General features: G+C 42.9%; 1 protein-coding gene across 1 annotated transcript; it reads right to left on the bottom strand.

Annotated features, from left to right (window-relative positions):
- Nucleotides 1-3786: 3786 nt before the first annotated feature.
- Nucleotides 3787-27497, bottom strand: nuak1b (NUAK family, SNF1-like kinase, 1b). The gene is made up of 7 exons (XM_058076072.1): nt 26530-27497; nt 20057-20177; nt 14602-14753; nt 12039-12104; nt 11839-11958; nt 10053-10185; nt 3787-9883 (listed from the first exon to the last, which is right to left on the bottom strand). The coding sequence occupies exons 1-7, from the start codon at nt 26773-26775 to the stop codon at nt 8784-8786; spliced, it is 1938 nt and encodes a 645-aa protein (XP_057932055.1). The 5' UTR covers nt 26776-27497; the 3' UTR covers nt 3787-8783.

Below are 27497 nucleotides of genomic sequence, written 5' to 3'. Positions count from 1 at the left end.
CAAGAAGAACAACTGCTACTGTAGCTAATTTTCCATGCTAAAATGTTGGAATGAAGCCCTTTTAATGATGTTGGATGTGTCACTCGAGTCTGTTAAGGGAACGTTCAGATTTTTTGCCATGAAGTTAAATGACAACCCGATCAGCAGTGTAGTGCATCAACGGTCGCTTACCTACCAGGTTGGACAAACACAGCTCATTAACATTACAGTTACACACACAAGGGTGTGTTCCCAGTTGGGCTTACTAAAAGTACTCTTAATTCCTGCATGAAGGCAAACATACTTCCAATACACCACACTTGAATCTGGACAAGGCTCAGGGCCTGAACGGATCTCTGTAAGGCAATCATGAGCAACAGGTGGGCTTGGACGGCGTTCCCTGCACTGCAAACAATTTAGCTTTGAATAGCCCCTGCACTCTGAGCCAATTCAGGGAAAACTTGCCATTAGTGATGCTTATTTTCTTTTTCATTGACCACACACACATATAGAGGGAAACATATGTAAGCATTGGATTGACTTTCATTCATTTCCTGGAGATTTAACCTTAAAAGGGACCTTTTTCCACTTTTCTGACCTATAAATGTAGATAGAATGTTATATTCTCATGTTGAACCATGCCATAGTTTCAGATAATGACGTTTTTTTATTTGGAAGTGAGACCTGAAAGAAGTTTGAGATGGCTCTGAACACTCGGTTTCAGAGAGTTTTTTCACTGTGACTTCCTTATATGGGCGTGATAGTACAAGCTGGAGGCCCGCCCTCCTCCCCGCTATGCTTGTCTTGGGAGTCTGACCAATCACAGCGGAGTGGGCGTGCCCGGAGGCGGGCCGTGGGTGGAATAAATCAAAACAGACTGTTTTGGAAAGTCAATGAAATTCAGCTGAAATAGGTGCAGATTCTGGAAGATCTAGGTTTTCATGTATATGTATGTTTTCAACACGCTCATCGGGATATAACTCCCGCTTTTTCTTAGGAAAAACAATCAGACTGCACTTCCGGAATAACAAACAAAAACAGACTGTGTACATATATTTATACTGTTATTCTGTATATTTTGTATTTTCATATTTTGTATTTCATATTTTGTATTTTTCATTCTTTTTTAATAGATGTGTATGCACCTACTATACCAAAACAAATTCCTAGTATGTGTTTGATCATACATGGCAATAAACCTTTTCTGATTCTGATTCTGATTCTGATTCTGATTCTTTAAGTTAATGCCTCTCGTTTATACATTCACTACATTCACTTCCATTCATCTTAAAGCAGACCTACCAACATGTACAGATTTATAGTACTCAAAATACAATTTGACTCCTGAATGCGCTTGTATGCTCTCCATTTTGTTGGTTTCAGGTTCAGTCCGTACAGTACAGATAAATGAAGGAATATAATCACTTTCTTGAGGATTTCAAATCAGGGTGGTGCTAAAAAAAATGTCTGTCTGTCTGTGAGGGAATGACAGACCATAATTTGAGAAACCACGCTCAATAAAAATATATGTGATGTTACACATATCGGTTGATTTTGGAATCGGAAATTGTGATTTTGACCATATCGGACATCCCTATCAATTAGGATTAATTTTTTTGCTCATATGTGACCTGCATGTGATTATTTTCATATCAGTGTGAACAGTACAATTCAGATTTATTCAAATGTGATTCAGGCCTCCTCTGGATGTCAATTCATATTCAACCCGCATGGAATATAGCCGACCTGTACGTCATTGAATGCTTTACTGTGGGAGACTTGGGTAAAAGGACTCATCCATGTCGGCAAAAGTTCTTCTTGTCAGTTAAAAAATGATGTTTAAAATGTGTCCTGCTCCTCGGAAAAAGATTTCTTAGCAAGTTTTACAGAAATTGTCATAGCCAAAATTCTTGCCCTTTTTCGTCATAATTATCCTATGTAAAATTATTTGATTGAGAAAATATCGACTGTGGCTTTTGAAAAAATTATAAAAATTTAAATTAAATAAAAAAAATAAATATATATTTTTAAATTTAATAAATTAAAACGTTCCAAAAAAGCACATGCTATTACTGTTACTGCTGTTACTGCTGTTACTGACCTTGTTTCATCATGAAATGAACAGAGCGCTCACTCGACAAAACCCTAACTAACTAAAAAAAGGTAAGTAAACTCACAAAGGCCAAGTACTACTACTACTACTACGGGAAATAAAGTCCATATATATCCAGGTAAGTTGAGACCCCCCCTATAAAGTCTGCATTCAGGTTTTACAACACGACGCAGATGCAAAGATTAGCTCGGACACAAAAGCAGAGAACAGAGAAACATCTTTGTTCTTTCCCCAGACTTCAAGTTGTAACCGGAGCACCGGACCACTGGAGCGGTTTGAGACGGGGCCAGACATTCCTGGAGAGAGCGCCTCTCCCAGACACCCGACAGCAGCAGCAGCGGCAGCGGCAGCAATATTCCAGAATAGCAGCGCCGCTAAAAATAGTCAAGGAGAGGGATGGAGAGCTCTCGGCGTGGAGTGGAAGGAGCTATAGGAAAGGAAGTATGCAGGTTTGGAAGGCAAGCGGGAAAGGGAGGGTGTTTGAATCCCATCCCGTATTGCGGTCAGTGTTATCACAGCAGCACAGAAGAAAAGGACCAGCAGGGATATGAGCTGTTCAACCTATGGGAGTGACAAAGAATGAAGATGGAGGCCTGGCCAAGCATGCACGCCGTGAAACAATGTGTTAGCTCTCACAGGCAACCTCCTTCTTCTTCTTCTTCTTCTTCTTCTCCGAAGTTTGTTTTTCCTGCAAGTCAACGGGCAGCTCCACTTACAACATCCACCCTAAAGCAGTGCAGTGGAACATCCCACCACCCACTCTTTTACAGATGACTTGGGGGGGGGTTTATGGAGCAGTTCAGAGGGTCTTTGCAGATGGACTTTATTGAAAAAGGTCAAAAAGTGAAGCAGACGTTTTTCACAAGACATGAAGGCAAAAAAAAAAAAAAAAAGTGTGTGCTCCTTTGAAACTCATATCATATCAGTGTCAGGAGTGCAGCTGCTCCAGTTGCCAAAGATTTTTTTTGTTCTTGTTTACACTGACTTTAGCACATGACGGACAAGTTCTTACTGTAAGGTTTACACAACGTTATGTACTTTCCTTATGGGTGATTCATGACTTCTATCACACTGGATCAAAGCACGGGCAGGAAAAAAAGGCTGCAACAATCATTTGACTTCATTCAACGTTAAAGAAAGAACGCACACAGAATGACGACGTAATGTTCCGCATCCATTGATTTATTTCTTGTCGCAGCACACGATTATGCTGATTGGCCGATGAATTAAGACATTTGACAGCTGTTCAATTGGTAGCTTCACAATGAGATGATGCTGACTGAGCAAATCTTTCAAAGCAAATGGCTTGATCACCAATAAATACAAGTATAAAAAAACACATTATCAAAAAAGTACATAAAAGATACCAAAGGCACACCACTTTTTAATCCACCTCGGCAGTCCAGGATTCACAAAAAAAAAAAGCATGGCAGCAAGAGTAATGAAGAAAGAAATGAATATTTAAATAATATAATAATTCTATTATTGTCATAACAATAGCTAGCCAAGCTTTCCTATGATTCCACTTCCTGCTGACTAAAAGTTCATTCCAGTTTTTTTTTTGTACTTTCCAGCATTTTGGACACGTGTGCTTTGGCAAATACATATTTTGTCGTTTGGTTTAAAAACAGACACCAAAACACTTCGAGCAAGGAAGTCATGACGCCAAGCCCCCCCCCCCCCCCCCCCATCAAAATTGCTTATATTTTGTAAAAATCAAAAAGCGTAATAAAAGAAAAATACTAACATAGTATAATTAAATCACTGTAAATCCAGTTGACAATAAAAAAATGCAATAGGAAAAAAAAAGGCAATACAATACTCAGAGCTTTTCTTCCTTCACACCCGCACTCTCATCCAACATGGGAATGATTTTCCTGACATTTTTAGGATGATATCAATCACCCGTCTCCCATTTTGTTTTCTTGTGTTTTTGTCTTCCCCGTCAAGCCAAGCCAAGCCGCATCAACAGCAGGCGTAAAGAAGAACAAAAAGCGCACGGCTCACATGAATGACGTCAAAACTTCATCCACATCTTTGGTTCGCAAACAAAAACCTTCCACTCTCCTTTTCCACATTCTACAATCTACCTACAAGACCTTTCAATCACTTAAAAACCTTCCTTCCAACTAAGTTTGGATAACACTGGGGAACACTCAAAATGTTGCATTTAAAGTAAGACTTGTTTTTAGTCAATTTAAGTGTGCTGAGTTCAAATCTGAAGTTAGTTTTTTTCTGCAAGCTACAGATTTTATGCAATCTTTAATTTTTATTAAAAATAGAAAAAAATCGAGCATTATTATAGGATATTGCAATGTCAGCCACAAATCAGTATATTTAACAAGGCAAAAGAAACAGAACATTAAAATGTGATTTTAGATTAAAGTACACCATTGTTAGAAGTGCCATATGTTTTTCTGGAAGCGTTTCTCAGAAAACAGTCTTTATCGCAACGTGAAATAAGCATAATTTACAACGTTCTTCAGATAAGAGTCAATCACAGCTAATAACGCTTATCACTTTCTGTCAGTACAGTATTTTAGTCAGGCAGGAATTTGCGTTTGTAACTTTTGCGTTTGTACACTTCATCTGGGCAATCTCGTTTAATACTCCAGCAGTAGTCGGCCATCATACTTTTGTCCCAGCGACCTTGGTAGCGTTCTTCCATGATCTTTAGGTCTTGGTGGAACCGCTCTCCTTGTTCGTCACTCACAGCCCCCAGGTTTTCAGGGAACTGGTCAAGGTGGCTGTTCAAGAAATAAGCTTGATGCTCATGTTGCACCTGAGAGCACGAAAAGCGAGGAGCATTCTGTTCACAAGTTCATTGTAGTTCTCTGCCTTGTTGTTTCCAAGGAAGTTCTAAACGACTGCCACAAAGGATAACCATGCTGCCCTCTCCAAGGCGGTCATCTTGGCAACAAACTGATCATCACGAATGAGGGTTCGAATCTGTGGGCCATCAAACACACCTGCTTTGATCTTCTCGAACGACAACATTCACCTTCGGTATCCAGTGCCTTGACAAATTGTTTCATCAAACTTAGTTTGATGTGCAGAGGAGGAAAGATGATCCTATCTCTGTCAACAATTGGGTCATGTGTGATATTTGGCATGCCTGCTTCAAGGGTTTCACGAACAGGCCAGTCCTTCTGGACCCAGTGTCTGTCTCGTGCTCGACTGTCCCACATGCAGAGGAAACATGAAAACTTGGTGAAACCTTTCTGTTGACCAAGAAGGAAGTTTACCATTTTCAAGTCTACACAAATGATCGAGTTGTGCTCACCATATTTTAAGAATTCCATGACCATTCTGATGTCATCATAGTCTTCCCGCAGATGAACTGAATGACCTACAGGCACTGCCCCGTAAACATTGCCATTATGCAAAAGAACACATTTGAGACTGCGTTTAGAACTGTCTATAAAGAGCCGCCATTCAGTTGGATCATAGTGAGGAACACCCAGTTCTTTGAGAAGACCTGGGATATCATGGCAGTAAACAAACTGTCTGTCTTCAGAAAAGAAGGTCACAAAAAGCTGGTCGCGCTTTCTGTAATATGACACTTTAACAGTGTGATCAACAAGATTTTTGCCTTGTAATCTTGATGCCAAAAGCTCAGCTGCTTTCTTTGAAAGACCTAAATCCCGAACTAAGTCATTCAGTTCAGTTTGGGGAAGAGGCTTGGGGACTGGGGGAGATTCAGTCTCTGAAGAACATTCCTCGGATCAGTTTCTGGCAATTCATTGTCACAACTGTCTTCCTCGTTCGTATCATGTCCAATGTCTTTATCGTTTAATGAAGGCAAACCTTTGAAAACTGGAACAGGAATGGAATCTATGTATATAATCTCAAAACGCATAGATTTGGGTTACGTAAGTTCATATATTTAGACTATTTCATCTATCTCAAATTGCATGAAAACTAGAGCTTATGGAGAAAAACTAATTTCAGATTTGAAATCAGCACCTAAAAATCATTCAGAATCAGTTAAAAAATCCAATGCAACAGAAAGTTGAAAAAATATTGTTCCCCAGTGTAATGCTAGTCAGAGATCATCTATGTGACAGGAGTGCCCTGCTGTTTTTAAGGCCCTATGGCAAAAAAGCTTGTCAAAGATCCTCCTTGTGACACTAGGACTCTAGTCAAAGATCCTTGAAATGACAGGAGCACTGTGCTGTTTTAAAGAACTTACTGCAAATAAACTAGCCAAATATCTACTATGTGACACGGCTATGCTGTGTTGAGAAATTGGATGCAAAAAAATAGTCCAAAATATGAAAGGATTACTTTGCTGTTATTAAGGACCAATTACCAAAAAATCCTGTCAAAGATCCTCTATGTGACAAAACCCACAACAGGATGCTCTGCTCTCTTTAAGGACCTACTCCAGTTAGAAGCTAGTTAGAGGATAATGCAAAACAATGCAAAAAAATACTAGCCGGAGATCCTCTATGTGACACAGGGACTTTGCTGTTTTTAGGAATCTACAGCAAAAACTAGTCAAAGATCCTCTAATAATGGGGCAAGCTCCTGCTTTTAAGGGCCTCATGCAAAAATTAGTCAAAGATCTTTATGTGTTGTTTTTAGGCATTTACAGCAAAAACGCGACTCAAAGATCCTGTCAATGACAGGAGCACTCTACTGTATTTAGGGATGTATTGGCCTGCGGGCCGCCTGTTGAACAGCACTGCTCCCGAACATAAAAACATCCAAACTTCCACGTTACTTCCAGCTTGAAATCCCGGCCCGCCTCCTCTCTCTCTCTCGCTCTCTCTATTCCTCCCAAATCAACTTCCTCTCAAACACAAACAATACTTGACACGGTGGCCCAGTGTACACGGCGAGCCATGTCCAAAATGTGCTTCTTGGCTCTCTTCATGGCAAACGGAACAAAGCGACATGAACAGCAGCTCCACACCAGCAGGGGGCAGCTGCTCTGCGCTGGACCACACTTGGCTTGGCGGGAAAGGACATCCATCTTTTTTGGTTTACCAATCCTAAACACAAAGGCACTTCCCACGGATATATGTATGTCCTACGCATCTTCCTGTATCGTATCGATAGATATCGTCGAGGTCCGATACCACAATTCATGGTCACTTTTGACTTCTCAACATGTGACTCTCCTGTAAGTGGTGTTCTTATCGTGACATCGGTATGGCAGATATCGTAATGTATCATGCGGTTTTCAATTGCAATATCCGTATTGTTGGAAAATGTGATGGACAATATTCCTGCATTGTGATATTGGTGTGTTTCGGTATCGCAATGTGTTTTCCTTCCAAAATGTATATCGCACAACTACTGTATCGCCATATTGAAACTTTATGTGTTACATTGATATCATGATGTATAATGCATGAATTTGTTGTGTCACGATATCGGTATTGTTGGAAAAATACCCAATTTCAGTTATGTACAGGAAAATACGTTGACGTAAGGTTGGAAAATACCCTTTCTTCTAATATTGGTATCGTTGAAACGGTTACAATATTGTGACGTGTCATTCACTTTCCCAGTTCCATCAATATCATGATGTATCATGCATGGATTTTTTCCCTCACATGGCAGAATCATTGTATCAGTAATGTTGGAAAAATAAAATTTTTCTGATATCGTCATATGTTTTCTAGTGATATATACATCACATTCACTGTGATATCGGTATTTTGAAAAATACCCTTTCTTGTATGATACCATGCGATGGTTATGAATTGTGTATTATTGTATCACGGTTGCATTAGATTAGGCTTGAAGATTAAAGATATTGTGACATGTTGCATGTGATTTTCTTCAGCGATATCACACAATTGATGTATCGTGATATCAACATTTTCTGAAGCGTGTCCTTTAATTGCTGTAGCAGGGTATCGCACATGGTATCGCTCATGAATTACTGTGTTGTGATACAGGTAGAGTATCATAGATAGTATAATGTATGTATGATATGCAAACATTGTATCATTATATCAGTATTGTTGGAAAAATCGCAATAGTATCATATCATAAGTAATTCTGCAATTCCTACTCCGAGTATGCACTTTTGCGAGAATATAACTGCCAACATGTTTCCATGCATACTTACATATACTGTACATGCTGACTGTGTATCTTTAATAATAATAGTCATTAATATTATTGTATATGTCAGTTCCACCCAAAGAGTTGGGACTCCAGTAACAACTGACACCCAACATCAAGTTTTGCACACAAAATTGAAAAAAGTGACACAAATACTAATAAATAATCATCAACGTTTTGAATATGACCCTGGTTTGTTTCTTTCTGACCAACATAATAAGATGACAAAATATGTGCTCTGTGTTTTTTCATCAAAGGTGCTTTTGTAAACTCTGAATGGCTGGCGTTCTCCGCTTTTGCTTGGATATGTAAACATGTGGGAACGCTGGGAAGTGGCAAAGTGGAACACACACACACACACGCACACACACTTGGGTGGCGTGGTTGTGTGGCTGCCAGCTCTCCTCTCCATCCTGTTCACTAAAAGCCCTGCCGGAATTTCACTGGCCTGAGACGTGCACCTGTGTGTGTGTGTGTGTGTGTGTGCGTGTGTGTGTGGGTAAACCTCTCGTTTCCATTAAGATGTCAGCCCAACACGTATTGTATTCCCAGTAACACACTGGTCGTTAATGCCTCCTAAACACACACACACGCTTTCCCTGTTTGTGTGCTAGTTCAGGTTGCTGCTGATGTCCAGGGCTTGCTGGTACACCTGAGTCATGTCCTCCAGGTCCCCCAGCAAGGAGAAGCTGCCATTGTCCGTCGGGGAGCCTTTTGTTTTGGGGGTACGTCCAAACTTGGGTGCCTGGAGCGCAGGGGGCGTGGCCTGGAAGCTTTTGAAGTTGGCCAAGTGCAGCAGGTTCTCGGCCGACACGCAGGCCCGGATGTTGGGGCGGAGGTGCGGCGTGGAGGAATGCCACTCGGCGCCATCGCTGCCGGGTGACAGCATTGAGCTGTCCTCCCCGACCATGCTGGAGGGGCGGCTCTGACTGCGTGACAGGCCAGAGTCGGCCGGGTTCGGGGGCTCCACGACGGCTCCGGCGGCGGTCACGGCTGCGGCAGACGAGGGTCCGCCGTAGGTGGAGTACTTGCCGTTGCGCTTCAGGATGCCCTTTCTTCCCATGGCTCTCCTGGGCGGCGAGGTGGCGAGCAGCGTCATGGTGGCTCCGCCCAGCAGCTCAGAAGACTCGCTCCGCTCGGGGGAGGAGTAGTAGCCTGATTCCCGCTGTTGGTTGTTCTTCAAGATGCCTTTTTTGGGCAGGGTGGGCACCATCTTTGCAGGCGAGCTTCCTCCGAAAATGGGCTCCTCTTCGTGTTGATCTGGACGGAAGGCGTCTCCTGCACCTTCAGCTTGCTCAGCTGCCGCCGTCTGGCCCAGCTGGCCCTCCTCCAGCCGGGCAGACTGCTGCTCCTCGGCCACTCTGGTCTTCAGGATGCCTTTAGGTCTTTTCAGACCTGGTTTGTCCTCGCCCCCACCATGCACCTGACCTCCTTCCTCCATGTTTTCCTTCTTGGACTTCTTTGGTCTCTGGCGCAGCAATAGCTGGGGCACGGCAGCGAGTCTGGCGGCAGGACCGCGTGGCTCAGTGCGGTTCTGCCAGTCGATGAAGCGGGCCAGCATGGGCGAGCTGCCGTGGTCGCGCTGGGCATCGCAGTCGCACACGCTGTTCTTCCAGCCCCAGTTTACCCACCAGTGGTTGGCGATATCCTCCACGGTGGCGCGGCGCTCGGGGTTCACCATTAGCATCCAGCGAATCAGTCCCCTCGCATCTAGCAGGAAAACCACACATTTATAAAAGTACTATGATACTACCATAGCAGTCCATAGACAGCTGCTGAGGGTACTACAATTAGTACCTTGTAGTACCTGCTTTTCCCAATGCATCAGTGTTGAGTAGAGCTGTGGATACTTATGTGAATCAGGGGCATTTTGCAGTACCTGAGGATTGTGTGGGTTCCTTGTAGTCGCCGTTGCTAATCTGCCGAATGAGGTTCTTGTGGTCGTCGCCGTCAAACGGCATGGTTCCATACACCAGCGTGTACAGCAGCACCCCCAGAGCCCAGCTATCCACCTGGGGAAACAAGACCAAGATCTCATTTTTGTCTGTACAGGAGATCTGAGCTTTTTATGGGGGTCACTAATTGAGACGCCCAAAAGCTTTGGGCAGTGACCCAAACGGTACTATTTTTGGTTGCTCCATCAGTGAAGTGAGAGTAAGGGTGATTGACTTGATATAAAAAATTCCCAGGCCACTAAATTGATGACAATCGTTCTCTGAGAAGACGTTTTGCTTCTTCGGTTCATGCTCAACAACTAGGTAGGACAGCTCTACCTAGGTCCGAAATATGCAGGGATCCGCTGCACATAACAAAGAGGAGGCTTTGGAATGTCATGTTATGCAATGGGGACTTAGCGGTCCACATGTGATTAATGACTCATGGCGTTAAAATAAATGTTGTGGAAAGAACTCAGCTCTGCCTAGCGTCACAACGGACGCTTGAGCCATTCCTATGAGATTACGTTGACATTAATAAGCACTCAAATCACTTTTCCAAGAGCACTTGGTCGGATGGAAGAGGCCCGCAACTCTGCGTCTCCTCATCGTCACGTCTTTCTCAGCAGCTAATGACAAAGCGCTCCGGTGGGAAATGGCTCCTTTCCATCCAGATAAATCCTTTCCCTCTGCCTCTGGTGCTCCATCAGGCAGCGGGAAGGAGTTTTTGACCACCAAGCTGATGCAATGTGGCTTTCTAAGTAAGCAGTTACATAAGAGTCTGTGTTCGGGGGCATGACGGGGTGCAGCCACACGGGGTAATGATGCCAGCAGAGATGGCCGACATGTGATTTCCTGGCTCCCGGCGACTGAACATGTGTGCCGTATATTATAGTAGCATATATCCCAAATGTGACAGAGGAGCTAAATGGATGGGAGTGTTGCATCTGGTTAGCGTTGGTGGTGGCGGTGGGGGTTTCAGGATGAGGGGGTTCTGGCTCTGAGGCTCTGACTCAAAGAGGAAATCAGATAAGACCAGTTAAGAAACTTGTGTACTTCCTTCCAAAGTTCTGGATGTACACCAAGAATGTGCCTTTGGTGGGGACGCTCCAGGATCAAACTGTATTGTCCCGTTTTATTTTCTCTTCCTGTAATTTGTGTCCTAAAACCAACTCTTGATGTGTAATTTGTGATTACAGTCCAACTGCACTCTCTTGGAAATGATAGTGAATTACACAAAGTGGCTTAAAAAGGAAAACACAGCAGCTTGCATGTGGCATCCCATCATAACACAACACTGCACTCCGGCCTTGTTGCATTATCTGTAGTTCTATGGTTTATTTCTGTTGTGCAAGGTCCTGGAAATGTGTTGAAATCCATTCTCGGGTTGAAAAACGAGCACTGCCCGACCTCGCGTGAGAGCGCTCTTAGCAAAAGCAGCTCAAGAGACATTTTCTACATGTGATTGCAATCCAATTAGACAAAAGAGAAGGTGAGCAGCATCCATCCCCCATTCTCTCACATCAAAGCAAAGAGAGGGATGGGTTTGCATCAGAGACCTGGTTTGGACTAATCCCATCAAAGAAGTGCAAATAAAGCTCAGACGACGCTTTGTGCACAGACTGTGTGATGATGACGTGACAAAAAGTTCAACAATGGCGTCAACCACTCAGACCAAAACAACGATGATGACTTTATCTGCAAACAAACGTTGCGCCACCGGATGCTCACCTCTGGCCCGCGGTACGGCCTCCCGTTGACAATCTCTGGTGAAGCATACAGCGGGCTGCCGCAGAAGGTTTGCAGAAGCTTGTCTTTGTGGTACAGGTTGGACAGGCCAAAGTCAGCAATCTGGGAGAGATTGTGGACATTCATTCATCACAAACTCATTAGTTGATGAACTTTTTTCCCTTTTTGTCCTCGTCCATTACCTTAATATTACAGTTTTCATCCAGTAGCACATTTTCCAGTTTCAGATCCCTGTGGACCACGCCATTCTGAAAGAACATACACACATGAATTATCAACACATGACCATCCTACTTCCCACGTGTGTGTTATGATTGGGAATGGCTGCTTTCTATGATCTGGAGCAGCCAGGGGACATCTCATGTCTTACTGGCTCGAGTCACGTTGTAGAAACCAAGGTTAGTGGTTAGTGGATCTGAGATGGTCCGTAAAGCCCAGTTTGTTGTTTGGTAGACTCTTCCATTGTTTGGTGTCTGCTGTGGCTTCCCTTCTCACTCTGTTCTCATATCACCTTGTACTTCGGTACAAGGTACATTATTACAAAAAAACCCCAAAAAAAACCTTAAACTGTGTTATGGAAAGCAGGAAGTGAACAAATGTAACAGTTAGTGATTGTAAAAGTACCAGATGGAGGGGTAGGATTTAATAAGCTTTGCTTCTTCCTACTCCTTTTGGACATGTGGAACTGAGAACTGATTATGGGATGCACTCAACTGGAATCTGATGCATGTTCAAATGAAATAAAACCATTACCATTACCATTACCATTACCATTACCATTTGTCTCAATTACACTGGCCTCTATTTTCCAACCGACACCATTTGGGGATTTAAGCACAAAAAAAAAACTTGAGAATGCTTTAAATTACGCTCCCAGAGCTCGGCACATTTGGATTTTGCTGGCTGGCTTGTTGTGGCAGTGAGTCATGCTGCCCCGCCCACTTTGAGATTAAGGTTGACTGATGATTCTTTGTGAGGGACTCTCCTATCTGGGGGCTATGACATCACCTTCATCTCCAGCTGAGGAGAGGTGTGACAACAGGGAAGCCCGTCCAAACAAACCTCAGAGACCCCATGGGAATTATTAAGCCCCCTTGATAGCGTCTTGAAAAGATAGCTTATTTCCACTGTGATAACTGGCTGTGATAATGTATTTGGTGGAACGCTGACAATTTGTGCTGTTTTTAGTGTGGGGTTGGGTGGGCAGTATTTATACCCTGACAATATTTCACCATTTTGGAATATCAGGGCCCCAACAGACGCCTGTTTCAACACAACAGGGGTAAAACCTCACAATGGCGTATCCTGGCACTGAAGAATACTTTGGGATGCTGTGTCGCCATTTTTTGTAATGGTAATGGTAATGGTAATGGTAATGGTAATGGTAATGGTTTTATGTCATTTGAACATGCATCAGATTCCAATTGAGTGCATCCCATAATCAGTTCACAGTTCCACATGTCCAAAAGGAGTAGGAAGAAGCAAAGCTTATTAAATCCTACCCCTCCATCTGGTACTTTTACAATCAGTCACTGTTACATTTGTTCACTTCCTGCTTTCCATAATACAGTTTAAGGTTTTTTGGTTTTTTTTTAATAATGCACCTCGTACCGAAGTACTCGGTGATATGAGCATCCAATGCCATAATGGGTACCATAGTAAGTGTCAATATAGTGATATATATAGCACATCATGACTGGTTCAAGACTCTTCATCCTTGTATTTAGCAAACATCAACTGCTTGTATTGTTTCTTGAATTGGCTCATCGTTGTGCGTTGTTTGATTTCCTTACTCAATCCATTCCATAGTTTGATTCCACATACTGAAATGCTATGGCTAGCATAACGTAGCCCTAGCATAGAAGTGTTTCAAATGTATTCTTCCCTGAGATCATATTTCTCCTCTCTTGTAGAGAAGTATTGGATGACATTTTTAGCTAATTGCTTATTTTTAGCCTTATGCATTATTTTAGCTGTTTGAAGATGAACTATATCAGCAAGTTGAAGTATTTGTGATTTTAGAAATAAGGAGTTAGCATGTTCTCTGTAGGCGGCATTATGAATTATCCTTACTGACCTTTTTTGCAGTACATTTAGCCAGTGAAGATTGCTTTTATAGTTATTAGCCCATATTTCCACACAATAAGTAAGATATGGTAGAACCAGAGAGCAATAAAGAGTGTGGAGTGATTTCTGATTGAGAACAAATTTTGTTTTGTTCAATATTGAAATATTTCTGGCCACCTTATGTTGTATATTTGTAATATGAGGTTATATTTTCATCTATTGTGATCCCCAGAAATGTATTTTCGTTCACCCTTTTTTTCAACCTTTTCTGTGTCATTGTTCTGTGTGCAAGGCACTGACAGCCTTATCCGGTTCTATGTAAAAGGCCCAAGTGGATCAGTTGCATTAATACAATTATTTAGCAGGATGTCTGTGTAAAAGAGGCTGTAATAACGGTTGACAAGGATGTGTTTGGAGCCAAATCCTCTGGAGAGATTTCTTCTTTCCTTGAACACCCACTAGTGTGTCAGATGAGGACATGGGGGGGGGGCTCAGAGCCTAAGCCTGAATTAAACTGGCCTGGGTTCTATCTTCACTCAGAAACAGATGACTGTAGCTACGGAGTGCCAAGACCAGAATACAAAAGCGGAGGCGCATGGCGAATGTTACAATAGCCTGAATAGCGCGTCCAGATGCGTTCAAGCACAGCCAGTTGAGGAGTGTGTGGGGTTTTCTTACCTTATGGCAATGGTGTACAGCGGAGACTATCTGCCTGAAGAAGTGTCGCGTCTCTCGCTCGCTCAGGCGCCGGCGCTCGCTGATGTAGTCGTACAGCTCACCCTTGCTGGCGTACTCCATGACGATGACAATCTTGTCCTTGTTCTCAAACACTGCGACATGACAAGACACACACACAAAAACAACACATATGATCACCTTTCTGCATGAATGGAATCAAAGAATTTGCCATTAAAAGCTGGACTCTATTGTTAAACATGGAATCTCATAGAAATTGACCCAATGTGAAAGAAATGCTGAGAAGGTACGCTTGTGGGGGGAAGCATTTCCAAGGCGGACCGCCCAATCTTGGTGGAAGTTGACAAAAAGCTTCAGAACTCCTCTCTTATGAAGCGTGACTGGAGCTAGATGGGTTAGATTAGTTAGCAATATCTCATCAACCTCAAAGGCTCTAAATACAATATATTAAGTTCTATGTGAAGTACTTCTATAATGCCTCATATTAACTCACGAGCAAGATGTCATAGTATAACTCGTTTCATATTATCTGCATACTGTATTTGTATATAACTCTGGGTAAAACTGTTGATTTGTTAATACTTGAGTTAATACTTGAGTTGTTTATATTGTTGTTTATTTTTCTATATTGTATATTTTGTACTGCTTAACTGATTCTGCAATACAAATTTCCCCACTGATGGAGGAATAAAAGCATATCTTATCTTATCTTATCTTTAGCAGCGCATGCTAGTGCTAATGCTAGGTGTGTGTGACTCAGGCTGTTTAAACATGTTGTGTTTTAGCGCTTGTTAATGTAAGTGAGTATTTCACGATGCCTGCTGACGTTGTGTAATCTGGAGGTAACTGACAATATCCAGCAAAAAAAGATGGCAACGGCGAGCGTTAGCACTAGCGTTAGCGACAGTGCGGCAAACAAAAAGCTGTGGGATGAAGACGTTCTCTGTGTTTGGGCCTTATGATGGCACTCTGTTTATATGTACGAGTGCCTGTGTGTGTTACTGTGTATGTTGTTTGAATGTTAATAATATTGTGTTATACTGGATATGAAATGTCATATTTGACATTTTTTACTGCAGGTATGAATGATCAAGCCACGCTAAAACTCAACACTGAACACCAGTGGTCACTTCCTGTTTGCCCCCCCTTCAGCTCCACGAGCACTGGAACTGGCACTGGAAGTGGTTGTTATGCCTTATACTATGTCTTATTAAAACCTTAAATCCAAGGTACGCACCCAGCCATGATTAGGGTATACTGTTACCCCTGACAATACTGGAAATGTGGAGCTGACAATACTACAACTACAATACTACAAACTAATGATATGGGACAACAAGTCAGAACGGACATTGTGAACCAACACCCCTTTGGATGCACAACCATCCACTTCAGAACCCCGCCTCGTGTCTGCTGACTCTTCTGCAACACAGCAGGGAGGGACTGGTAATTCCATCAAGCCCCCTCCTCTGGGAGACCGTGGGCCAGCAAAAACAAGAGACTCGCCGGGGGGACTGAAGGGAGTTCTCGGTTCTCGGTCCACGGTTGTGTCAAGAGATGCCCTCGACACATCGCACATCAACATCATGTCACCACATTTGTCAACCCATTCCCACATTCCACTCGGAGCACGCTAAGGCTGCTCGTCTGATAGGATCACAAGAAGGATTGGCCAATAATGCCGAGCGGCGTCAGTAAGTCACATTGTTCATTGACCAATGATATCATTAACAGCCTTCATCTTTCTTAAGGGATTATACAACATTCATTTTTGGATGCCTGACAGCTGCGATAAATACAAAAATGACATCATGAGAGTTTAATTAACTTATAGCAGGGTTTCCCAAACTGTGTGTGAGGGCCAAACCGGTTGGAATGTGCTATACACATATGTACAGGGGTGTCCAACGTGTGATCCGGGGTACCTTTGTGGCCTACTGCAGTTATTTTAATTGGCCCAAAAAAAAAAAATCCAAAAATCAGCAATAATTTTACCAGAATAAAGTCAAAATATAGGGAGAGAGAAAAGTTGTACTCCAACGAGAACAATGAAATAGTAAAAGTCATGTAAGTTAAATTGTGTAAAGTTGAAATATTTAAATTTAATATTATTATATTAAATATATTAATATTATTATTATTTAATATTATAATAATATTTAATATTTAAACCAAGGTTTGTGTGTTTTTAGTCAAAAATGTACCACAAAATTTTGTCCTAGTTTGCATACATTTTCCAGTTAGTGTACAACATGGTGCCTGTCTTGTTGTGTTATTAATACACTCTGTGAGTCCTTGCTAGCATCTTTAGCTTGCTAAAAATATGGCAACCGGAACCGGAAGTCAGCTACTGGTCTATCACTGGCCTATTATGTCATCAGCATTTCACTCTGCTAATTGATTGGATTTGCATCCATTTCAGTTTGAGTCGGCCGTTCAGGAGCGAATGAATGAGCTAGCCAAAGTTCTACTGTTCATATACTATATGTATTAGTCAATATAATATACTATATGAGTATGTTTGTTAAGAACTCCATGGCTTCAAACACCAAAAAGCACATTTAGAGGACTAAGGAGATAACAACATGTTGCGTCACATTCTAGGGCTTGACTTTCCCACAGGGCCTCTGCTTTCCATGCCCCTTACTGGGGTCCTTTTAAAGATATAATCCTCTGAAAAACACACAGTTGCTGAGTGATGCTAATGCGCTCTGATTGTGACTGTCTGGACGCCTTGGAAGCCACATAGAGAACGTTGGGGAGAAGTGAAGGGAAGACGGGTCATCTGATTGCCGGACGGAGGCGTATGACATGCACGCTGACCTGGAAACAAACTCTCAGCCTGCACTTCCATTTATCTTTGACCCCAGTGGGGTTATTACCTGGCTTACATAAGACTAAACCATCACTCAACTTTGGGCTTTTGTTTGCAGGTCTGGCTGGTTAGCACGTGTTGTTGACCCGATAGACACACAATGACTATAGACTGTTTGGGCAAGATATTGGTCCACGGCACATTCTAAAAGTAACAAGGTAAAGTAAAAAAAACAACAGCAAAAATTGAAAAATCTGCAGTCATTTTTACAAGAATAAAGTCAAAATATCATTGCAAAAAAAATAAAAAAAAGTCATAATTTTACAATAACAACATTGCAATATTATGAGAAAAAATAATGTAATTTTAGCAGACAAGTTTGGAGGACTACTATCAAAACAAAAAATATATATATTGGAAAAGAAGAAATTTGTGTTTTATTCATGGAAATAAATTAGCATTAATTGCTATATATGTATAATTATGGGGAGATAATCGATAATGGAATCGTATCAAAAGCAGACTTAAATATTAAACGTTAGATTAATCGATGCATCGGAAAAAAAGTTCTAGATTAATCATCAATTAATCAAAAATAATAGTTGAACCCATCCCTATGCTACACAACTTAAAATATAGCGTAGCCCCTGCAGTAAAAACATTTAACATTTCTGCCGTTTCAATTGAAATCACTCAGCACATTCAGGTTAAGAATATTTCATGTTGCAATTCAGCGCATTTCCAGCACTTTGCAGCTCTGAGTGTTTGTCTTGAAGGGGGAAGGTTGCACCAACGCAGAAGAAAAATCCTCTTTTCAAAGTCCCGCGCAGTCCTGCTGATGGATGCAGAATGTAAACGCAGAAAGGGAGTGGTAAAACTGTCGTACTGTCGTCACCCCCCCCCCCCCCCCCCCCCACACACACACATCTGCTTCCGCTTTGCTTGACACAAGCAGGAGCTGTTGGAAAGGGCGGAGGCCACGACTGTGCTCACCGCTTTCTGAAGGGTCTGCTCAAGCTTTCACGTGCACACTCATACTTTGCTCATTTATTACAAAGCACTTGAGACTGACGTGCTGGCACCTTCCCAGGGCAAACCCTGCTGCTCCACTGATAACAACCTGCCACCTCTGAGACGCAGCAGTGGTTAGTTCAGGGCCGGTCAAACTTTTTTCCACAGTGAAAAATCAAAGGATGCAACGTGGGACGAGAATGGCCCCAAAGCCGCACTTTTGACACCACTGGGTTAGACGGTTTTTCTGGACTCCAGCTGGCACACAAGGTCCACCACTGTGCCAGGGCAGCTGTTGCTGTGTGTTGACACAGGCGTAAAAATAATCAACAATCATCAAATAAGCAACAAATCAAATGGAACTGCTTGGTCGTGACTTCTACTGTCTGCATCTGGGCCAAGTCCACATTAGGAGGGATGATGGAGTGCAAGCAATAGCAATGTAGATTTTTACATCTTTTACACTTCCCATTAATTGTGGGCCGGTTAAAAAAAAACTAAACAAAAACAAAAAGGTGATGCCAAATTACAAATGTGCATGTTGAGGTCATGGTATCGTTCACTCTGTGCTTGTCAGTCATACTGTTGCTTTGTCTCTGTTGGGGCGGGGGCAAGCATATACACACAGCAAAAGAGTGAGCTTTGTGAATGCAAGGCCACGTAGTAAAAATTAGGGGGGGGGGGGGGAGTAAAATGCCATGAACATGAACAAGCAAGTACGTATGCAGAATTAATTTGAAGGTGGTAGCACCATAAAAGCCAAAAAGTTGGCCATCTCAAACATATCAACACCTCCAGCCTTCATCCTGACAGTCAACACTCACTGGGACGTTTGGTCGCCAGGGAGAATATAAACGGAATGGTCCTTGCAAAAGAAATGCTGCTCATTGACACAGTTGGACAGCCAGCATTTCAAGAAATGCTGCAAACATTTGACAGACAGTGTCAATCGCCTGTGAGAAAATAAATGGCACAAACATCCACTTCAATATTTAAATCTTATTTTTGGAGCCGAGAGTGAGAAAGAAATGCATTTTTCCAAAGTACGGGCGTATATTTGGATGAGCCTGACTTGGAGGTTTTGATTTGAGTTCAAGAGCTGCCTTCCTGGCCTTGCCGGATGGTGATGCTGCTCCAGGGAAGGCTTAAGATCTTTCCTCTCTCATCATTACAAGTGGACGGCAGTTAGACAGCATGCAGGCCCGTAATGATAGAGGTCAATCCAAGATACACACGCACGCACATCGGATGCGTGTGCAACTTTCACAAGTGCAGTCTGCTTCCCAGCTGCTGTTGTCTTCTGAGTGTCAGCAGATGTCTGGCCCGGAGATCAAGACCGGAGAAAACGAGGGATGAGACCACTCAGATGTGGGAGAGGCAATCCCTCAGAACGCCAAGCCTCTTATATGTTCAACACAGCACATGTGCACACACACACACACATACACACACACACACACACACACAGAGGCCCAGGCTAAAGCCATCCAGATTTTTAAAGACGCAGCAGAGAAAGACGAATAACAACACAGATCTTTTTTTTTTCCTGACTGTCCTACAGCTGGGACCCGGTCCTTGCATGTACATTTGAAGTGATGCTGAGACTCTCACCTTCGTATATAGAGATGATGTGCGGGTGGCGGAGGGACGACATGATTTCGATCTCGCGGCGGATGTGAACCATGTCCTGCTCGTCTTTGATCTTCTCCTTCCGGATGGACTTGATGGCCACCTGTGAAGAGAAGATGCATTTCATTCATCCTTTATGGCTCAAGGAAGACCACACGGTCTTGTATCCCATCATACATTTCTGTCAGTATCAATGTCATTTGTCAAACTCCCAAATGCACATTTTCTCATTTTTATAATATTATGACTATTTGTTTGTATTTTCTTTAATATTTCAAGCCACTAAAAAAAATTGTGGTAATGTTTTCTTCTTATAATACGACTTAATATTGCCTTTTATTTTATTTCAAAATACAATTTAACAAAAACTAAAAAAAAAAGGAAAAATAAAAAAAAAGTAATTTTACCCCTCATTTTGATGAGGTTTTTCAAAAAATATTCATATTAACTGATCATTGTGGAATTTTAGGTTGTTCCGAGGGGACCTCCCTGGTATAGTGGGCAAACACTGTAGGTTGATTTTCATGGGTTCTAAGCATTATAAGCATTAAAATTCAAACAATGATTTGAACTTTTTTGAGAGAGTTTAAACAAGGGAAAAACGTGAGAACATGTTATTGTCATAAAAGTGTACAATATGTGTGGTGAGGGGTTGTACAGCCTTAAAACCTGTATAATAAATGTCAAAAATACATTCTGAGTCAACCTCCCCCACAAAGACAGTTCTGGAAACCCCCTCCTGTGTAGCTCCCCCCCTCTGATCTCACAAAGGCGGGGGCCCAAAACAGACTCATACCTGCTTAAATACAGTCCTCCATGAAAGGCCCCCGCATGCCATCCAGGTCACCCCCCCCCCCCCCCCCCACCTTCACACTTTCAAAGAGGCTGAGTAAATTGCACAGTGTGAAGGACGCCTCTCCTTCTCTTGACTCATCTTGCTTTTGTGTCATCAGACGCCACTGATGGGGTTGAAGTTCAGCACTCTGGGTGGGGGTTTGCGAGTTCAATGACGTGCACGGTGCTTATTCACGTATGAAGCCGACCAACAACATATGACGTACGGTGTGTGTGCTGCCACGTATGAGCCCTTTAAAGTCCACTGATAAGATACCATACGGTCATTTTCTCTCCCATCTCTGTCTCCATCATCACCTTCATGCAACACACACAAAAACGTTTGAAATGACACCTACATGAAAGACGAACCAATAAAAAAAAATAGCTTTTCCCCTCACCTGTGACTCATGGGTGTGACTTTGATGTCAAAATATACAGTAGACATACAGTAGTTTCTAAATGACTATCACCAATCAAAAAGTGAACATTACTGCTGACAGCCACAAGAGGGGGCTCTAGGCTTGTGACAGCAACTGGGATGTAGGAAGAGATTGAGAGCTTGGTGAACTTGCTTACCGCTAATTTGCTTGTTGGACTGGCTGGCTTATGTTAATTTCGCCTCCCGGGTATGTCCTCCAGCTCAATAACTGTTCATTTGTTTATATATTATATCATGTGTGTAGACACTAGGCCTATCATGATAATCAATAGGTCAATTAACTGCACGATAAATAATAATTAAATGGTCTTTCACTCTTATAGTGCTTTGACACTGTTAGTACATCTAACTACTGATGATGCAGCATCGATCTACGATATGAAAGCGGAGGTACGTGGAAACAACGTCATCTTCCTCATTAGCGTTAAGCGGTACCTGTAAGGCCGCACAGTAGTCGGCATGTTACTCACGTGGAGGGTTACCAAATGTGGAGATGTGATTGAGAAGGAGGCAGGAGAGGATGATAAGCGCTATGAAACGTTTACGCTCAACTGAACAAGTAACAACGTTTGAGTTGCTAACGTCAATCACATGACCTGGAAACGCTTGCTCATATAGAATAGGGCATTTTTCTTTAATATTTCAACTTGACGCGACTAAAATGACACATTTTCTCATAAAATTGCTACTTTTTTCTCTTAAATTTATTCATGAAAAATTACGGCTGTTTTTTCCCATATCTGTTACTTTGGTCTGCGTCAAAACATCAAAATTGTCAAATAGCTTCAGTAAAACAATAAATGTACACTAAAATACAATACCGATCACATTTTCTGAGGAGGCCATGTTTCCTCCTCACCTGTCAAAGAGACCTTGAAAGGATGCTTTTTTTAGTAGTTCTCTTTCAGGAAGAGAGAAAAAAAAGCTTTGGCCTCCTTTTTGAAAGCCTCCTGGATGTCTTTTTAGTGGAGGAATCTGGAAAAGGAGGCTGGAGTGAGTGATGCCAACGGGCGGTCAGGAAGACCTTTTTTAACGCTCCCATGCAGGCCTATACGCATGCCTTAAATGAGAGGCTACTCCAAATAAACCCCGTCGAAAATACACAGCGGTGCACATCCACGGTTAATTGCAGCCTAAACATTGTGCACCGCATCCCGGTCCTTCCTTTGAGGAGTCTGTTCGTTTGTTAGTTTAAACTTTTGTCCTCTGCTATCGAAGGCCTAGCTTGAGGAGCTTTTATTCCAACGCGGGCCAGTAGCCCGTGCCAAGCTAATTACCGTGTGCATCAATAAAAATAACCCCAGGGCCGGAAGAGTTCGCTTCCAGTGCATGCCTTCATTGGATTGAATTGGAAGAAATGATAACAATAAACAAGATGCGGCCCCGGCGGTTTCATCATTAGTAAAAAGCTGTTTGTGTTTCTTCCGTTTTAGCTCGTTACATTTAGCATGGTTTTATCTGGTGAGTCATCCTCCTGGTTTTATTCAATCAGGAATTCACTCATTTAGGAAATACCTGAGTAATAACTTATAAAAGGCGGCATGCAGTGCCAAGCTAAGTGGGTAGTGATCCATCTCCAGCCGCAATAATGACTCTGATGCTAAAAGAGCCAGCGAAAAAAGGGCCGGAGAGCAAGCCAGGGATCTGTTGTACCTCCTCGTATTCCTGACCCTGACGTGGATCATTAAACAGCACCGCAGACCGTCCTCACGCCAGCTGGCTGACACAGCTACGCTTGTCCTTAAGTATTACTGTCACCCATTGGCCCCTGCCAGGTGTGTGCTTGTGGGTGGGGGGGGGCACTGCCCCGTGTTTGAAGTGAAAGTCGATGTGTCGCTTCACTGGAGCCTGATGTCTTCCCGCATTTGTTCTCGGATCATTAAAACAGAAGGAGGAGTCATCGCAAGGCAGCTCATCCCGGTGCTTTCGCAATACCCCCCCCCCCCCCCCCCCCCCCCCCATCTTCTCTTACATGTTGGGATTGAGTCACGGTCGAATGTTCCAAGCCAAGGAATGTTTGCGTTGTTTCCCTTTTCCTGTACCTCTCCAATGTTATGAGGTGATGTAATGTGGTGCTTGTATTAACTAATAATATACTGAATATATCATATAGAGGATAATGGAGGGGCTCTCCTTGCAAGGGTTCCCCATGCACACCGGAAACTTGCCTTTCTTCTTGAATCCCGTCCAAAATGACAAAAAATTAAACCAGAAAACCAGAGGCATTTTTTCCTATTGGAAATAATATACATCTAATTAGTTCTACTCAATTAAATGTTCCCACAGACCAGCTCCGAAGACCTACAACATGATCTTGGTGCGGACTTGGTGTCACCGTGCACCGTTCAACTATTGAGTATACTTTGCACAAGGGGATGCTGTACGGAAAAGTCATGTGGAAGAAGCCTTTTCTGAGTATATGTCACAAACAGAGTCGTTATTTGGACATAACGCAGGGCAGTATGCATGGTAGATGAATGAATGCATGGTAGATGAGGAACACAGCATTCCAACACAAACACTTGCTACCCACAGGAACATTTGGTGGTGGTTCCATCATGCTGTGGGGCAAAGCCTGCTTTAGCAAACGTACTGTTTACACGACAGGAGGCTCATGTGGTGCCTTCATTTGTCCTTTGCCGTCAGAGCAACTCTCACAAACGTCAAGTCATCTTGACAGCAGACTTGCCACGCGTGCCGGTCTCGCCACGCCATAAAAACATGAAACGCAATCCAAAGGCCTGCGTAAAAACATGTGGGCGTACGATCCCTTTGTGAGTAATTAAACATCAGAGATCCTTTACTCGCAACATGCGGCCCGCGGAAGGATTAAAGCAGACAAATCGATGACGGTTCTGCTTTCGCCACATGCCTCATCCATCTTGGAGTATAGCACATGTGCTTTTCACTTTCTGTCTCTCAGGCGGGGGTGTCCAAAGTGTGACCCACAGCTCGTTTCTTAATGGCACGTTCTTAAAATAGAACAAAAACAGAAAAATAGGCAAAATCTAATTCTAGAATAATAAAATAATTAACAACAACATCATTTGTAGCATGAAGATTAAATAGACAACATTTTTAAAAAGTTGGAGTATTATGAGAAACAAACAACCCAGAGATAGCACTCCACCCTTTTCTGACTGAGAACCATGACCTCTGATTTGGAGGTTCTGAACCTCATCCCAGAAGCTTGGCACTCTGAAGCAAACCGTCCCAGGATACGCTGAAAGTCACAGCCTCATCCGACCCCAAGGGATGCAACGTGATGACAAAGGAAGTGCGAAAAACGAACAGAAATAACAAAGTATTCAACAAACAACTTTAAGAGCTTAAAAAGCCTCACAATGCTGCTTTCTAGTGACTAATAGACTGAATCCCTTTAAAGCCAAACATGAGCTCACTCCGTATCTGCATCAGATACGCAGATACAGGTATTGCGCAATTGCACAAGCAAAACATGTCAAGCTGCGTCAACAACAAGACAAACTTGAAACATGTCACCAGGGGCCACAGACGGCAGCCAGAGTCGGGTTTGTGTGTGCGTGTGTGTCTGGGGGGGTTGTGGGGGGGGTTACACTAGTGACCTATATTTAGTTTCCTCGTGCTATTCTCGTCGCATGGAAAGTTCTTCACGTCCTGCCAGGTTGGTTGGGGCCACGGAAGGGGGGGGGGGGGGGGGGGGGGTCTGATCATTGCCACAACACAGAGGGGTGGGAAGGGCACACTCATAGATCTCAAATGTGATGACGCCGTTGTTAACAACAGTGCTGTGTGTGTTTACGTAAACAAACGATTGATTTCAACCCATATACACATGAGCCACTTCATTAGGTACACCTGCGCGATTACATCCAACACTAATCATTGGTTGATATTATGGCAATAAAGTCATAACATTACAACATAACATTATTAGAGCCAGCTAGGCATTAAATAGGCACCTTTACACACATAATGTATTACCCAATATAGTAGGCATAATAAGAAATATACAGTGGTGTGATTTCTATTTTGGGAAGCATGTTTTTCACATTGAAATATTTCAGATCATCAAACAAATGAAAATATTAGTTAATGACAACACAGCTGAGCATAAAATGCAGTTTTAAATGAAACTGTTTGTTATTACGAGTGGACAAAAAAATCCAAACTGCCATTGCCCTGGTTGGTCACCCTTAGCAGCAACAACTGCCATCAAGTGTTGGTAATAACTTGCAATGAGTCTCTTACGCTATGAAAGAATTCTGGCCCACTCATCTTTGCACAATTGTTTTGGAAGGTTTTCCAGCATGAAGCGCTTTTTAAGCCTGTGGATAGGATCCAGGTCAGGACTTTGACTAGGCCACTCCAAAGTCTTCATTTGGTTTTTCTTCAGCCATTCAGAGGTGGACCTGCTGGTGTGTTTTGAACCATTGTCCTGGTTCCATTTATCATAGCAAGTCTTCCAGGTCCTGAAGTAGCAAAACAGCTCCAGACCATCACACTACCACCACCATATTTTACTCTTGGTATGTTAGATGTTCTTTTTCTGAAATGCGTTACTTTTACACCAGTACGCCAGACTACAGAGTATTTCCCCAAAGGTCATCAAGACGTTTTCCGGCAAATTTGAGACGAGCCTTTGTTTTCTGATCCATGTTTTCGCCATTTGTGGATAATGGCTCTCACTGTGGTTTGCTGGAGTCCAAAAGCTTTAGAAATGCTTTTATAACCTTTTTCCAGACTGATCGATCTCAATTAATCTCAGTTAAGTTATGCTTTAACAGGAGAGGGAGGGGGGGCAATGCTTTTTCACACAGGAAAAACCTGTTTGGATGTTTTCCTCCGTTAATAAATAATAAATAGGTTCATTTAAAAACTGTATTTTGTGTTCATTTGTGTTGCCATTGACTAATATTTGTTTGACGATATGAAATATTTAAGTGTGACAAACTACAAAAGCAAGAAAGAGGCAAAAACTTGTTTTACACCACTGTCTCTTATGGTGTCTACTCGACTATTTTGGGTAATATGTGTGAAAAGGTGCTTAAAGGAGTGTTATTTCACGTTTAGAACAACCCATATTTTGAAGCTCAGAATCAATCAATCAATCAATTACAATTATTGTTACACTAAAATATTGCCATATGTGTAATATATTATTGTAGTAAAAAAGTAAAAGTAATGTGCGTGTTTGTACCTCTCTGCCGGAGTGGCGTTCAATGGCCTTCTTGACTTTGCCGTACGTCCCCCTCCCCAGAGTCTCCAGCAGCTCGTAGCGGTGCTTCAGGTTGTGCTTGTGGTGGTGTTTCTTCACGCCCGGGTTCCGGGTCTCCTCGGGTGAGCTTCCGGCGAGCGAGGGGGAGCGGCGGGGGTCAGCCCCGGCGGGTTTGGGCGCACAGGTTGGACCTCTGGGAGCCTCGGGGCGGCGAGCTAAGTAAGCCATCTCAGCTAACTTGTTTCTAAATAAAAGTCACCCCAGCTAGCAATACGAGAATTCATATACAGTAATACTTATAGGCCTAATAATAGTAATAAATACATAAATTACTAGGAATAACGCGCAAGCTACTTTGTCATATTTGTCAACGTGGAAACCTTTCCAGATTGTCTTGCTGATGATTGCATAAAAAGTCTACAAAAAGGACATCATCTGCCTATAATAACCACATACATATCATTGGATACGGTCAATAATGTATAATAATATGAATTGAGCTGATCATTTCAACCTGCAATAATCCATCCATGAAGGAGGCTACTCCTCAATGACCGACCGATGATGTTTGCGTCTAATTTGGGGCTCATCATCTGTGCTCCTAAAACATCTACCAGGCGAGAAGGCTGCGACGAAACCGGCGTTCTGGATGAAGATGACCCTCATGTTTGCCCCCCAGCTGGCTCCTCATTCATCCGAACCGAACTGCGTGCCGTCGTGCGCCTGCGGACTCCGTGCCGTGCTCGACCCGGGTGGAGGTGCGCGGTGCTCGGACGCGATCGGGAGCGGAGAGGCGGTGGATGCTGCCATGGTGGCTGGGCCGGCTCTCTCCCTTTCGTCTCGTCTCGTCTCGCGTTTTCTCCTGCGTGTGCTGCTCCTTCTTGCCCTTACTTTCTCCTTTCTTAGCGTAAAGGAAGGAGGAGGCCGGGGAGCAGCGTCCGGGGGGCGTG

This window comes from Doryrhamphus excisus, chromosome 6, assembly GCF_030265055.1.
Source record: "Doryrhamphus excisus isolate RoL2022-K1 chromosome 6, RoL_Dexc_1.0, whole genome shotgun sequence".
In the NCBI taxonomy this organism is placed as follows: domain Eukaryota; kingdom Metazoa; phylum Chordata; class Actinopteri; order Syngnathiformes; family Syngnathidae; genus Doryrhamphus; species Doryrhamphus excisus.
This window is presented reverse-complemented; position numbering and strand designations above follow the sequence as displayed.